Source organism: Protopterus annectens, chromosome 7.part0, assembly GCF_019279795.1.
Source record: "Protopterus annectens isolate FY-2018-M chromosome 7.part0, PAN1.0, whole genome shotgun sequence".
In the NCBI taxonomy this organism is placed as follows: Eukaryota; Metazoa; Chordata; order Ceratodontiformes; family Protopteridae; genus Protopterus; species Protopterus annectens.
The window spans coordinates 917,571,614-917,588,746 of NC_056739.1; the positions used below are offsets into that span (position 1 = coordinate 917,571,614).

The following is a 17,133-nucleotide window of genomic DNA, read 5'->3' on the forward strand; positions in this document are numbered from 1 at the left end:
CAATTGAAAATTGGCTCGTTCTAAGTCAGACTTTCCTAGTAAACAAGTGTTAAATAAATAAATAAAATTTTCAAAAATACTTTTTCATCACTCAAAAAACTCGCTCATAACGGTTAAAAAATCATTCTATCTAGGATGACTATAGCGCCACCCTCATCAGCTTGTTTGATGATAATGTCAGTATTCTCTTGTAGTTTGCGGTCCGGAGCACACTTTTAATTTCAGGGTACTTCAAATACTGGCCAAAAATTCTAGAGGAGGTGATAATAATAATAAACTAGAAGTCAATGAATATAATTGAATTGTATGGTTGGAAGCTGATTATACACCAGGCCTGAATACCGCAGTTAGCGTTAAAACTGATTTAAAAAGAAAAACAGATGCTGTTAAAATGGTGTGTGTTAACATGCTTTTAAATGTTTGATATAATTTAGTTTTTAATGTATAAATCATGTATAGTTAATATTTGTGCACGTCTAAGTTTTTAACATCAATTGACTAAATATGAAATTTCATTGGGGTTTGTGTCTTGTGATCAGTTTGAATCCAGTACTTATGTTAACAGTTGATACCGTACTTGTATTAACACTGATGAAGGGAATTGTCCTGAAAGCTTTGTTCTTTTTAATAACTTTTTGGCATTCTCTCTCTCTCTCTCTCTCTGAGGCTGTGCAGGGTCAGTCAGAGCAAATTAAAAAAATAAAATCAATTTAGCTTCTCGATCAGAGCTATGAATATACCAAAGTAACTGGAAAGAAGACAAGAGAGACTTTACTGCATTTATAGATACAATATATTTATGATACAAATACAATAATATAAAATTATACTTTTTATATTTAATTCTTTACTTTTTAGAAGTTTAAAGTCATGCATTATGAAATTAACAAGCAGAACTGTATACCTGACAAGGTGGAAAATGAGGCGCTCCAAAGTGCTCAGATGTGCTCGTGTAAGTTGATTAATGATGGAATATACTCCCAAAACCATATCTTTCCTATCCTGTAAACCTGCATACACAAAATGAAAAACAAATAATTTTAGCTACAAAATCAAATTACATCAAAATTAGTACTGTATCGTGTACATGCACCTGTACAGTCTATGCATACTTTATACCTGTATTTGTGTGCCATGTACACACAAGCCCTCTTACAGTTGTGCTACTGCATGATGTACCATCAATGACTTGTTCAGATTTTTTAAGGGCAACAACCTCAACCATACAAGCTCTAACAACTGTAGGCTTTCCAGACTTCTGAAGCAAGTTCGAAGCAGGTTCTCCTTTAGCAGAAATAGATCAGGAAGAAGTGCTGACAGTTTTTAATTATTCTCTAATTTACAAGGGGGCTGATCAACCAAATTATTTAGACATTCTATTGCTGTGTCTCAGTCTGAAGTACCTGAAATGCTAGAAAGGTGCCAAAGCCATATAAAAATAACTCTTCTTAGGTAAACACTGATTTTGCTTTCCAGAAAAAGCCAGAACTTGGTTCCAGCAAAAAAAGTACTATTTTGTTTCAACTATGTGTAAAATGGCAATTAATTATAAGCCAGGAGATCTTCAGAGAAAAAAAATCTCTTGACAGACCCTGCCCAAGATGTGTCATACGTAGATATCTAGACTTGAAAAATATAAGCAGTCCAACGTATGGTGGAACAGAGGAGCACACCATATAATCAAAATCAGTTGCTTGCCGCAACCCAGTCTTAAAGCTCTGCAGTATTTTGGCACAGCAGGCAGAAATGCCCTCTCCTCATTCATTCAGGGAATAGGCAAACTGCTAAGCTAAGTTAGTAATATTTCAGCGTGATACACAGGAACCAAGAATACTTACAAAGAGCACAGCAATAAGTTCAATGTTAAGTGCAGCCAGTTCCCTAGAACCCAATTCCCCAAATGGCTTTGATTCAAAAGGAAACATGTTCAAGTTAACCAATTGCAACTTTAAAGGGGGGGGGGTTCAAAAAGCACTATGGCAGCTTTTCCTGTTATGGAGAGATCTACAGAGGTAAATAGTGTGCCCTGCCCCCAAAAAAGAACAAATATCCAAGTGGTGATACAGGCTTCACAACACTGCACACTCCCTTCTTCCAAGGGGAAAAATTACATTTGGCTTGGAAAGGTAACATGCACACCAAGGATTTTGGTATCACCTCTATCAGTCCTTGAACTAGCTATATATAAGAAGGCTCAATACATCCTCAAATATAGATAGTATTTAATAACGGGATGGAATGGGTGGATATACTAGGGTTTCACAAACACAACTTTGACTTTTTTAGTGGCTTATAGTAAAAATACTCAGGCCAGGACAAAACTGAGGTCCACTGCTCTATAAAAAGCTAGTTCAAACTACTTCATATTTACAGAATCTTATGCAGCAAAAGAGATTTAGGATTCCTTTGCAGAACAACTAAATGGGCAATGGCAAATGTCATATAATTTTGCTTAAATAAAATTCATTAACTTCACTTCCTTGTTCTTAGCCTTGCTGGTGGCATACAGGGATAAAGCCTTGACTACACCCCAGGTGACCAGAGTTCAATTAGCAGCTTAGGTGCTTCACAGCAGGTCATGGAGCGTGAGCATGCCTATTGGAGGGCAGACCTCAGAAGGTAAAAGCACTTGTGCTGAGGTGAAGGAAGAAACAGATGAGGTAGTCTTATCCTATGGACCCAGGGCAAAGCATGAGCGCAAGCCACTCCTCATATCTATCCATCCTGACAACTACAGCATCAAGCTATAGCAGCTGTACCCCTGACTTACTCAGCATGACGTGAGTTTCTGCAGCAGGGGGAGGATGGTTGACTGTTGTGTATCTGTGGGCACAAGGATAGTACCTCTTCCTTCCCTGCTGTAGAGGAAATCCAGACTTCATGGTTGCTCTACCCCTACTCTCCCAGTACCAAGCACTTCAGTGCGGAAGCATACACCCGCCCCCCAAAAAAAAATTACTTCCTTGTACTTGATCCTGGTACACTTCTATCCAATGGACAGCTCACATTCAAATTCTCACTCATTCAGGAGAGATCAGTGATTCACTATGGAGTAAATAACTCCCACTGCAAGATGGCAACAACAAATGGAGCTTGGTGATCAGGATTTCATCTAGTAAACTTCTAATAGTGAGTTAAGCTTGCCAAAGGACCTTTCAATTCATATGCTTAATAGGTAAATTCATATTGACACATCGGGCAAGTGGGGCACTTGAGGTATTATTTTATAAGATACTGACCCTTATTTTTCTGACAGAAAAATGTCAATTCCTATCATAAACTTTTGGTACAACAGCGGTGCTGGTACCATTACACTTTTTTGTTCATTGTATACTTCTCATTCTGATCTCTTCTTCCGAATTATTCATTTTTTTTTCTATAGGAGTCTGGAAACACAAAATATCTTGCTCCTGAAGTTATGTTTAAATAGTAAGCTTGTGGTATTACCTAGCAGTAGGATATACAGAACCTCTGTAGGTTTTCAGCTACTGTCAGTGTATATATTTACATGTTGTAATTCCTAATTATTTACTCATATTCTGCATGAAGAGTTCAGCTGCACCACTGGCTTCAAGTTGAACTGGAGTCCCTTTTCTGCATGCAATACATTTGCAATCACTGTAACGATGACTACAACATCTTGCTAAGCTGCTGCATCAGATTTTACCCTGAGATAGAAATAGAGAAACTGAGTTTCACTTTCTAGCAAAATGAAGCAGTACAGCTGTCTTTGTTAATAAGGGTACATCAGAATTAAGGGAGTCTGTTCTTTTCTTGACTGTAATAAAAACCTCTAAACCTCAAGCAGCTGAAAGAACCACCACCACAGCTTTCCTCTCACCCCCTCAAAAGAACTTTCTAATACATTTTCTAAACATTTGGTAGAGAAACAATCAGCCTGGAGGGAAAGAAGTCCACCTCCAACAGATTCCATGTGGATAAAAGAAGGTGAAACACCCCTGGACTGAGTTTCTACTTGTGATCCAAGTATACTCATCATCCTAAGCAATCTGCCAGCAGTTTGATTTTTCTTCATAGAGGAATGTGCAGTAGCTAAAGCGTCACACAAAAAAAGACTAACTCTTAAAGTGCATAATCATCTTAAAAATCCTTGTATTGCCCTGTTTATATAGCACATCATCCTGGCGTTGTCAGCTACAACTAAAATAATATCACAAATATGACAAAGACAAATACCCTGAGGATTTCAAAGATGGCTGCACACCAATCACCTGGGTGATTTGAACTCTCCCAATGTGTAAACAGGAAGGGTCAGTGAAATTGTAAGCTTGGTAAAATTCAGTTACTGGCTAGACCTACACTGCCAGAATGCCCAGCAAAGAAGAAAAATGATGAACCTCTAAGACAATAAACCGGAAAACTTTACGAAGACACTTTTAATAATACACTACATCTCCTTAACAAGGAGTGAGTGAACAATCTCCTCACACATGATTCTGTCTCAGAGTTCAATAAAATCTTCCAGGTGTTAGAATACACTATACCCTCAGAATAAAGAGTCAAAAGCTAATCCTGCCCTAAGGCTATCCTTAACAATTAAAAAACAGACAGACAAGCCTGGAAGGTCTGGGCAAAAAATAAAACAGCTCCTACTTTACTAGCATATAGACAACTAAGAAACTTAAACAACTTATCACTTAAGATATGATAACCTATTACTGAACCAATCAAAACACACACACACACACACACACACACACACACACACACACACACACACACACACACACACACACACACACACACACACACAAACTAAATATCCAAAACTGTTCTCAGCAATAAACTGTTAAATCTAGGACAAGCTACACAGTCAGTATCAGACACACAGAAACAAAATGATTCCATAGCCAACTAATTTCATACCCACTTTATAGAGTACTGTCATTAACCAACCAGGCAACTAATCATGCTCTAGATGTCCTTATTCGATTAACAACCTTCTTCACCATTTCTCTTTCTGACTAGTTCCCACAGATACCATCAAAAATACTTCAACTGCCCATGAAAATCAGTCTGGTGAACATCTTAAAATAGCAGCTGAGGCTATCACACATCCATTCTCTATTCTGATAAACTGATCTGTATCTGTAAATGAAGTCCCTTCACTATGGAAAAAAAAATCATTCAAAATTCCACTGCACAAAGGTGGAATCAGTACAGATCTTTCAAACTATAATGCATTGTCATTTTATCTCCATTATCAAAAATATTAGAAAATGTATTCATATGTAAATTCGGGTCCACTTCAAAATACTGACTTTACAAATTTTGGTCTCAGTATTTTGAGTTTAGGTATTTTGAAAGTAAGTATTTGAAGTGGACCCGTAAATTCTCAATTATTTAATAGATAACCAGCTTTTACCTTCAAATCAACATGGCTTCTGTCCTCATTATAGCACAACTACTGCTTTGCTGAACTCTGTTAACATTGTCAACATCCAAAGCAATTCTGGAAAACTAGTCTCCATCTACCTAGACATTTAAAAAGCTTTTGATACTGCTCTCACCAGAAACTTTTACATAAACTCTCATCCTTAGGGATCACCAACTCTTTGCTGCAATAGTTCCATAGCCACCTCTCATAACACAGCACAAGTAGCGAAATGGAAAACTTTCCTTACTTGCTATTGTCCAATACTAGGCCCTATACATTTCAACATATTTATCAATGGCCTCTACACTGCTACAAAAGATGCTAACCTAGATAAATATGTTGATGACTTGACCCTAACCTATCCTGCAAAAAAACTCTCTAAACTCCAACACTTTACTCAACCATCCTTCTTATCAACTGGAACATGGCTAAACAATTCACATCTACTTTTAAACCTTAAGCAAAACAAACATATTGTTCTTTACCGTAAAGCTCATCTCTACCAAAACAACACTATTCATCTCTGCCAATAACACCATGAATGGGGACTTCCAAGATGGCTACACATTGACTAACAGCTTAATTTCAGGTGGTCTGGTATGAAAACAGAAACTCAAAGGACGGTCCAAGTGAACTTATTTTTGGGGGTAAATTTGAGTAACTAACTAGTAAGTGCACTGCCTAGATGCCAGCAGAAAAGAAATTCAGTAAACCTCAAGGAAAATCAACCATAAAAGGTGAGGAAAAAACACAGAAAGGGAAGAATTCAACAGCTGTTCAGCAAAAGGCAGTGTAAGCTCCAGCTTTGGTGCAAGACATGACTTTCAGTAACCTACAGGAAAAATAAATCAAATGTACTCATAGCTGAATAAAATAAATGAAACACTGATGGAGTACATCAACTCAAAAAAACAAAAGGCTGGATAAACTGGAAGAAGCTTTAAACAGATATTCTGATGAGTTAAAAGTCCAAAAATCGGAGGATGAAATGAAGAAAAGACTGGATGAATATGACGGCTCAAGAGAAGATGTTTCATAAAAATAACAGTAGAGGACAGAGCATGTAGGGAAAACCTGTGATTTTCTGCTGTACCCGAGAAGCTGGAAGGAACAGACTGTATTCATTTTATGAAAGTACAAATAAGCAACTGGACTGGTATTCCAAGACAGTTGTTATTAAATGAAAAGGCATATTGTGTGTATGCTCCAAACCTGGCCATGAGAAAGCAACCTAGACCTTCAATAGTAAATATGCAATCCTACCAGCATAAGGAGGTAATTCTCACAAAACTATGGCAGAAGGGCAAAGTACTAAAAGTGGCAGACAGATTGTTTGTGGAAAATGATTATTCAGGTCTACTTTAGTTCAGCAAACGATCAGATGATTGAAAGCTGTTAGTTTGGACACAAATTGTTGAACCGGCAAAACAGTGAATGGCCAGAACAGCAAATTTTTTCCCAGGGAAAGAAATCGCTGGGCCAGCCATCCAGGTTGTGCCATTTCCTCCACTGTAGTACAATCCCGGAGTTGGTATATTTACGTAGAGGTGGTTTGGGGGGGGGTGAAGCCCCCCACTTCAGTTAGTATTTAGTTTTTTTTTTTTTTTTTTTTTTTTTTGGGAACAAAGATTTTTTTTCTCCTGGGAAAAAAATCGCTGTTCTGGTTGTTCACTGTTTTGAGATTTCGAGATTTAGGGGTCGATATAACAATGTTCGATCATCTGATCATTCGTTGTTATAATATAGACATGATTATTCATTGTACAGCAGGCAGAAGGGGAGTACATTTATTTTACTAATCAGGGAATGTTGAGAAGCCAGCATGATATTCAAACGGCTTTATCCAGCTACCTTCAGAATGTTCTTTCCTGGAGGGACAAAATCATTTTTGATGCAGAACATGCTAAAGAGGAAACACAAAAATTTGTCCAACAAAAAGTGAGCTGTGAAACACACAGAGATTTTGCTACTTGTTCTTCTGGTAATAAACACCACAGAGAGACTGTGCCAGTGAAACATTTATCCAGTGTTTCAACAGAAAATGCTTGAGAGACAGAAAAAGCACAAGGGCTGACTAGAACAGACTGTATGTCGGAAAGGAAGCACAGGCTGGATTTGGGAGATGGAGATAAACAGGAATAAAACCAGCAACTCAGAAATTGATAAATAAGTGTGAGATTACAAAGCACTTATTATATTTGTGAAACATGACAGAATAAGAAAACCTGGAACTATTGGACTTTTCTGACTTTGTTAAACTTGCAGGGGACTCTAAAGCATATGCACTACTTCATATCATTAATGTTTGGAGGAACACTTATGAAAGGGGAAGAGAAAGGAAAGAGTTAACTGTAAGTAAAAAAAACAAACAAACTTTTGTTAACATTAATGTTTGTATAGTGTATGATATCTGCATGCTATAAAGTAAAGTTTTTTTCAGGTTTCATGTGTAATGGGGATACTAAATTAAACAGGTGCCCATGTTTTTTTCCTTCTTTTCTCTTTCTCCTTGTTCAGTTTTAAGAAATGTAGGCACTGCAATGAAAAAAGAAGAAAAGTCTCTTCAAAAGAGTATCATACAAGAAAAAAATATGTGCATTTTCTCAGTCTTGCAGTGGAGAATGATTGGATTAAGCCTCTTGGCTTTATTTAGTAACACGTTTTAAGAGAAAGCAAATAAAAAAGAACATTGAATATAATAAAGCTCTCCTCTTGCAAACATACAAACAAACAAACAAATAAATAAATACTTGTAGAAGAAACTCTGTATCTGGTTCTCATGTAGAGAATCTGATAGAGAGCAATAAAAACAGAAAACATCTTTCTTTTAATGGCTTTCTTTCAATGGCTAGGAGATAATATTTTCTGAAAGCATTTAAGAGTTTTCTCATTCTCGGACAGCAATAACAATAAAATAAAACCAGACAGCACTTCATAGAAGCACAGGCTGGACTATGCGTCTTAGCATGCATAACCTTCCTTTTAGGTTAACCCAAGGCTGGGAGTGTGGCTGTCAGTCAGGGACAACTATTATGAAAGTACAACTTCAGAATTTGAAGATGTACAAAGTTTTGGTGTTAATGTTATGTTAACAGTTTTTTGGGATGCATTTGTTGTTTTGTTTGTTTTTTTTTTTTGAGGGCTTTCAATAAAACAAAATGTTTTGTAAAATGTGACAGGAAACAACTGCATAAAAGTTCAGCCTGCCACACACATTGTGAGTGCATGTAACACAAAAGATGGAATTAGATACCTAACAAAAAACTGTTACAAATACTATCTTTAAATGTTGATGGTCTCACAGATATGCACAAAAAAGAAAGAGTAGTGAGTTATATTCAAAAATGTAGAACGCAAACAGTTATGCGGTATGAGACAAATTCGGAAAGAACAGAACATGTGAATTTGAAAAATAAAGGTTTTCAGGAAGGTTATTCACGGAATACCTGGAGAAAAGAAAAGAGGAGTACTTATACTAATTGCAAGATGAACTCCAATAGTGATAGAAGAGGATAAAAAGATAATAATGGCAATTATGTACTACTAACAGGCTACTGGCAAGGGAAGAGGATTACACTGGCATGCATTTATATTCCACCTAAAACTACTATGATGGAGGTTAAGAAAAATTCTAAGAGAAATTTTCAGTTTTCAGCAGAGAATATTACTTGTAGGTGGGGACTGGAATTTGAATTGCAGCAGGGAAGATGTGTCTTGGGGGCCCAGAAGGGAAAGTATAACAAAGGATGGTAGCTTTTTGAAGAAATTTATGAAAATATTTGGCAAGGAAGATGTGACTTTAGTAGTAGGAGTGAATTTACATATTATTCCCCAAGATACAAAAAATGGTCTAGGCTAGACAGAACTTACATTTTACAGGAACATGTGTATTTAATTGAAAGATTTGATATGCATCCAATAACTATTTCAAATCACATGCTGATCATCATCATCTTCTTCTTTCGGCTGTTCCCGTTAGGGGTCACCACAGCAGATTACCCGTTTCCATTTCTTCCTGTCCTCTGCATCTTGCTCTGTCACACCAACCACCTGCATGTCCTCTCTCACCACATCCATAAACCTTATCTTAGCCTTCCTTGTTTCCTGTTACCTGGTAGCTTCATCCTTAGCATCTTTTTCCCAATATACTCAGCATCCCTCCTCAGCACATGTCCAAACCAACATAATCGTGCCTCTCTGGCTTTGTCTCCAAACCTTCCAACCTGGGCTGACCCTCTAATATACTTATTCCTAATCCTGTCCACCCTCATCACACCCAGTGCAAATCTTAGCATCTTTAATTCTGCCACATCCAGCTCAAACTCCTGCCTTTTTGTCAATGCCACGGTCTCCAATCCATATAACATAGCTGGTCTCACTACCCTCTTGTAGACCTTCCCTTTCACTCTTACAGGTACTCGTCTGTCACAAATCACTCCTGACACTCTTCTCCACCCACTCCATCCTGCCTGTACTCTCTTCTTCACCTCTCTTCTACACTCACTGTTACTCTGAACTATTGACCCCAAGTATTTAAACTCATCCACCTTCGCCACCTCTACTCCTTGCATCCTCACCATTCCTCTATGCTCCCTCTCATTCACACACATATATTCTTTCTTAGTCCTGCTGACCTTCATTCCTCTTCTCTCTAGAGCATATCTCCATCTCTCCAGGGTCTGCTCCACCTGTTCCCTACTCTCACTACAGATCACAATGTCATCTGCAAACATCATAGTCCACGGGGACTCCTGTCTGATCTCGTCTTTCAACCTGTCCATCACCATTGCAAATAAGAAAGGGCTCAGAGCTGATCCTTGATGTAACCCCACCTCCACCTTAGACGCATCCATCACTCCCACCGCAGACCTCACCGCTGTCACACTACCCTCGTACATATCCTGTACCACTCTTACATGCTTTTCTGACACTCCTGACTTCCTCATACAATCCCACAACTCCTCTCTAGACACCATGTCATATGCTTTCTCTAAGTCTACAAAAACACAATGCAACTCCTTCCGACATTCTCTGTACTTCTCCATCAACACTCTCAGAGCAAAGATCGCATCTGTAGTGCTCTTTCCTGGCATGAAACCATACTGCTGATCACTAATCATCATGTCCCTTCTTAACCTTGCTTCCACTACTCTTTCCCATAACTTCATGCTGTGACTGATCAATTTAATCCCTCTGTAGTTACTACAGCTCTGCACATCACCCTTATTCTTAAAAATCGGTACCAAAACACTTTTTCTCCATTCCTCAGGCATCCTCTCACTTTCCAAAATTTCATTAAACAATCTGGTTAAAAACTCCACTGCCATTTCACCTAAACACCTCCATGCTTCCACAGGCATGTCATCTGGGCCAGCAGCCTTTCCATTCTTCATTCTCTTCATAGTTATCCTTACTTCCTCCTTGCTAATCCATTGTACTTCATGATTCACTATCCCTACATCATCCAGCCTTCTCTCCCTCTCATTCTCTTTATTCATCAACCCCTCAAAGTACTCTTTCCATCTCCTCAACGCACTCTCCTCGCTTGTATGTTTCCGTCATTATCCTTTATCACCTTTACCTGCTGCGCATCTTTCCTAGCTCGGTCCCTCTGTCTAGCCAATCGGTACAGGTCCTTTTCTCCCTCCTTAGTGTCCAACCTTTCATACAACTCTTCATATGCCTTATCCTTAGCCTTCACCACCTCTCTGTCATGCATCTCATCTCCTTATACTCCTGTCTACTTTCTTCATCTCTCTGAGAATCCCACTTCTTCTTTGCCAACATCTTTCTCTGTATACTCTCCTGTACTTCCTCATTCCACCACCATGTCTCCTTGTCGTCCTTCCTCTGTCCAGATGTGATACCAAGCACCTTTCTAGCCGTCTCCCTTACTAGCTCTGCTGTAGTTACCCAGCTATTTGGTAACTCTTCACTGCCACCCAGTGCCTGCCTTAACTTATCCCTGAACTCCACCTCACAATTACCCTTTTTCAATTTCCACCACTTGATCCTTGGTGCTGCCCTCACACTCCTTAAATACAGGGTAATGAAATAAAAATGACACGCTGTCGCTTTCTCACCTATCTGTTGAAAAGAGAGGAATTTAAGGAATGGGTAGTGGACATTTTTCAAAAGCTATTAGAGAAGACAGAAACAACTTCTGAAAATATAGCTACGGAGTGGGATAAAATTAAAGTGGAGTTTAAAAATAAGATGGAAATAAAAGAAAGAGAGATATGTTAAGAATTACTTAGAGGGGTGAACAAATGTTAAAATATTGCAGAATAGGGGGAATTTCACAGAGCTAGAAGAGGAGTGCTAACCAGAAATAAAGGATTACCTTGATGATTTTAGAAAGATCACTGTTAAGCAACTATTTGATAATAATGCTATAGCACAAAAACTTTTAGCGCAATGACTCAGGCAACAGAAAATAGAAAGTGTTGTCACCAAGGTTAGGGAGACTATAACAAGGAAGATGATAAGAAATCCTGTAGAAGTACTTGAAATATTTCAGAAATTTTATAAAAGTCTGTATAAAGCAGAGAAATATGGAGTTCAAGAAAAGGTACAAATGGAAATGTTTATAAAGGAATTAAATATGCTGTTACAGGAAGATGAGGCTCAATTACTAATAGGAAAGGAGGAGATGAGATAAAAATGGTGGTGTATAATCAGAAGGTCCCAGGAATAGACAATATTCCTGTGTAAGTTTGGAAGCTAGGAGGGAAAGAAATGATAAAGATCTGGAAGATTTTAACAGTATTTAAGAGGAAGAGATGCACCAACTTCCTGGAAGAAAGCAGTGGTGGCTGTAATACCTAAACAAGGTAAATACCCATCAAATTCAGCTTCAAACAGACCCACTTCAATCCTAAACCATGACTATAAAGTGTTTATGTCTATAATGGCTAAAAGAAAGGCAAAGATGATGCCAAAATTGATAGACATGGATTAATGTAGTTTTTGTGGACAACATTAACAGAACATTGATGATCCAGAGGGAAGCTGAATATAAGAAAACACCACTGTTGTTGGTGGGCCTTGATGCAAAGAAAGCATTTGACAGAGTAAGTTGGGAGTTTATGAGAACGGTAATGGAAGCATTTACATTCCCTATCAAAAATTATAAGGTTGATTAGGAGGATATATGAGGGATCGCACTTGAAAATTAAAGTGGGGGAGTTCCTCTCCAATAATTTCTGTTTGAGCAGAGGAACCAGACATCAACGTTCTCTTTCCTCTTTGCTATGCACACTATATTTAGAACCACTGGCAAAGAAAATAAGAGACTCAGAAATTCAAGGAAATAGTTGGTATGGTAGTCAAGAAAAGCTGGCTCTATTTGTAGATGATATTATTTTATACACGATAAAACTAGAAAAGGATATTTCCGTGTTTTGGAACATTGTGAAACAGTTTCAAATCTTTTTGGGATACAAAATTAATGAAGCGAAAACAAGGCAATAGCTGTAATTTATGGACCCACACACAAAATGGTTCAGCAAATTCCATATTTATGGGGACATGACAAAATGAAGTACTGGTGTGGCAGCTAAGGATATGTGGGAAGAGACTAAACAAAAAATAATACAAAAACTGAGAAATTTAACCTCTTATATTCGGATATGGATAGCAAGATGAAAGCAGTTAAAATGCTTTTAGTCCCTTTAGTTTTATACACAGGTCAGGCATATTTTTATCAACTAGAGGAGAAGTTGTGGATAGTGATTACTACAGAGCTGAAGGATTTTATCAGAAGAATACGGGAAGAGTTAAGTGGGATAAGCTGATACTTCCAAATGAACATGGCAGTTTGGGATTGTCCAATTTGAAGGGATATTTCAGAACTACCCAGTTAAGGCTCCTATAGATAACCCTACACCAAAAGAAGGCATTGATAAAGGGGCAGGGGGTTAGACTGGCTAGGATGATTTCCAAACAAGAAGAGTTTATCACACAGATGAACATCCTGGGAGATATGCTGGAAAACAGAGGCTATCCTGTGAGTTATGTGGGGGAACATTCTCCAAGAAGTTACAAAGAAAATGTTGAGTGGACATTTTATATCCCTGCTTGGAAGAGGGGGAGGTATTCCAAATGAGGTAGGACAGGTTAGTTGTAATACCTTCAGGAAATCAGCTATTTTTAAGTTTAACCAGTATTTTTATAATATTAAGAATATCATTCAACACAATTGGAACATCTTCAGCACTGACACAGACCAGGTACAGTTAGTAGGACCAGCCCCGAACTTTGTATACAAAAGAGACTGTAGTATAAAAAATATGTTGGAGAGACAAAAACAGGGGTCGGATAAAGGTGTAGGTATGGTTAAATGTGGATACTGTTTACAGTGCTAGCACATTCTTGAAGGGAAAGACATTTTGATCCCTAACTATGGGAAACATATTATAAAAGGGAAAATGTCATATAATAGCAAAGGTGTGGTGTATTTGGCTCTATGCTCAAAATGGCCTTGTTACTACATTGGCAAAACGAAAAATGCATTACGGAGTAAGATTTAGCAGCATTATTATGATATTAATAAGAAGGATGAAAAAAATGCATTAGCAGTCCATATTAATGCCAATGAAGAACATAGCTTTAAGATTGTTGTTATTGAACAAATTAATCTAGGAGAAACAGGGGGACCCTTGAATGACTTCCTGGAATTAGCAGAACTGAAATGGCAAATTAAAACAAATGCAACAGTAAGCCCAGAACTAAACAGTGCTGTGTCCATCAGTTCTGTTTTAAGACTGAAAGCACATTTTTTTCTATAAAGAAGGTTTTAATATGTCAAACTATTTTTAAGAGTGTTCACATGTGCATGTGAAGCTATTATGTATTCCTTTGTTCGTTCTTATGCAATGTACGCGTTTTAGAATAGATATTTTGTTATGCTTTTATATTATGCCTTTACATTTTATGGCATTGTTGCTTTAAGAAATTTCATTATTTGTACAGGTGATTGTTATATGTTTTATATAAAAGAGATGTTGGTAATGTGTACTTCATTCTGAGGAAGTCTCCATTAGAGAGACGAAAGTGCTCAATAAACAGCATTTTTGAGTGGATCTGGACCTCGGTTCTTTTTTTTTTCTGTGGATTATTAGTTGGTGTGTCTTTAATCAATTACAGGAAGTTAGAAAGGATTGGGAAGAGAGATCAGATAAGCAATTCACATAGAAATAATGGTGTGGGGGGTATATGTATGTCTCCAAAATATGCAACAAAGTCTAGAAGATTTAGGATCTTTTTTGGAAGTGTTTACATGGGTGCTTTTATACCCCGAGTAGACTCCAAAGAATTTTTCCTCGGGTAGACAGCAAATGTTTGAGGTGTGATGGGGAAGAAGGAGACAACTGGGAACATATTTTCTGGGTGTGTAATGAGTTGTCAGACTTTAAAAATTCCCTGCAGACTGCTCTGTCAGATATCCTGGGTGAGCAAACTGGTGTAACAGGAAATTATTTTTTGAGCTATGATACAGAATCTGAATTGCCTAGACATAATAAGCTGCCAAAAAAAGCAGTTACTAGAACTGGAAATCAAAGTCTAAACCAACTTTACTAGATGTAGCAAATATAGTAACAGAGATAAAAAAACTGGAATTGGCATCTTTAGAAAAGGATAGGAGCAAATTACATGGGAATTGTGGGAACAATACATGCAGAGGAGGAATGAGGTTTAAAAGAAGGCAGGACTTAAATGAGCCATGTAATGTTTGACTGACAATGACTGGATAGACAAAAGTGATGTATAATGTTTGCAAATAAAATTATGTCAATAAATTAGAAGTTATGTACCTACCATAATGTTCCATGTTAGTTGTCTTCTCTCGCCTTCTTTCTTGCTGGATGGGTTCGGAGCCGATCCTCGGCTCCGACTCAGCAGTTGCTAAGCTCGAGAATCACTTTTACCAGCTCGAGGCAGCCCTATATCCCATGATGCAAGGCGGTAATTACCCAGATCTCGTTTGGTATCTAAAGGAAAACTGCCTGCAATCTTTCTACAAGGAAAGCAGAATAATTAGCCTAGAAGACTGTAAGAGGAACCAGGTAACAGAGATCCCAAGCTAACTGGTGTCCGAGGGAGAACAATCTCCCCGAGAAGGGGAAAAAAAAACAACGTTTGTCCATGCTAGGGGGACAAGAGGGAGGGACGCAAGAAAGAAGGCGAGAGAAGACAACTAACATGGAACGTTATGGTAAGTACATAACTTCTAAATGTTAAGTTGTCAATCTCGCCTTCATTCTTGCTGGATGGGACCGCGTCCCTAGCACCCCTATCCTGGGTGGCTCAATGGAACAGACTCTTGAGAACTGTGGAACCAAAACTTGCCCTGTCCCTGGAGGCCAAATCCAATTTGTAATGAGAAACGAAGGTATGAGAAGTGGCCCAAGTGGCTGCTGCACAAATAGTGTCCAAGGGTAGTCTAGCCTGAAAAGCTGTAGATGTGGCTAGACCTCTAGTAGAATGCGCTTTAGGTTTTGAGATCAGCTGTTTGCCCCTCAGCTGATAAATGTCAGAAATGGTGGACGATAGCCATCTGGATAAGGTTACTTTAGAAACAGGAAGACCTTTCCTATTTTCAGCATAGGAAAGAAAAAGCTGATAAGATTTCCTAAATTGCTTTGTTCTGTGCAAATAATATCTGAGTTGGTGATGAACATCTAGGCAATGCAGTTTTTGTTCTGCCCTGTTAGAATAATTGGGAAAAAATACAGGAAGGTCAATGGATTGATTTAAATTTGTTTTAGAGGCAACCTTGGGCAAAAAGGATGTATTAGTTCTTAAGGACACTCTATCCTTGTGGAAGACCAAGTAAGGGGGACGAACACAGAGGGCATGTAGTTCCGACACTCTCCTAGCCGAAGTAATAGCAACTAGAAAGAGAGTCTTCCAAGAAAGACATTTTAATGAGCATGTAGCAGCCGGTTCGAAAGGGGGAAGGATCAAGGATGCCAGCACTAAATTTAGGTCCCACTGTGGTGGAGGATCTCTAACAGGGGGCTTAAGAAGGAACACCCCTTTGAGAAAAGCTTTACAAAGTTTGTGAGACATGATATTGTGGTCTGCAAATCCGACATGGAAATTTGAGATTGCTGCCAACTGGACCTTAACTGTGGAAGCAGAAGAACTGGAGCGAAAAATTTCAGCAAGAAAGTCCAAGACCGATTACAAAGTTTGTGAGACATGATATTGTGGTCTGCAAATCCGATATGGAAATTAGAGATTGCTGCCAACTGGACCTTAACTGTGGAAGCAGAAGAACTGGAGCGAAAAATTTCAGCAAGAAAGTCCAAGACCGATTGAATAGGGGCAGTAAAAGGATCTATGTTCTTAGACTTTGCCCAAAAAGAGAAACGTTTCCACTTACTAGAGTAAATCCTCCTAGTAGAGGACTTTAGAGAAGCTACTATTATGTCTCTAATGGGGTTAGAGATCATAGGAAGCCTGGGTAATGAAGGAAGTGGAGCAACCAAGCAGTGAGGTTGAGGGAACGAATTGATCGGTGCAGATGACCCGACTGGTGGGTCAGAAGATCTGGAATTGGATCCAGATGCCAAGGCTGCACCATGAGATGGCGATGAAGGAACGGGAATCAAATTTGTCGAGGCCAGTAAGGGGCAATGAGAATCATTTTGGCTCTCAAGACGGTAGCTTTCTGGAGTACTTGAGGTATCAACGGAAAGGGGGGAAAAGCATAAAGAAGTCCCCGGGGC

General features: G+C 38.4%; 1 protein-coding gene across 4 annotated transcripts in view; it reads right to left on the minus strand.

The window, feature by feature from the left end:
• Positions 1 to 17,133, minus strand: part of MYO9A (myosin IXA) — a 2,281,069-nt gene that overhangs the window by 110,434 nt on the left and 2,153,502 nt on the right. For all 4 annotated transcript variants that reach the window (XM_044077496.1, XM_044077494.1, XM_044077495.1 and 1 more), the window contains one exon: positions 905 to 1,010. In XM_044077496.1, coding sequence (XP_043933431.1) covers positions 905 to 1,010 — 106 coding nt within the window. The remainder of the gene's footprint in view (positions 1 to 904; positions 1,011 to 17,133) is intronic.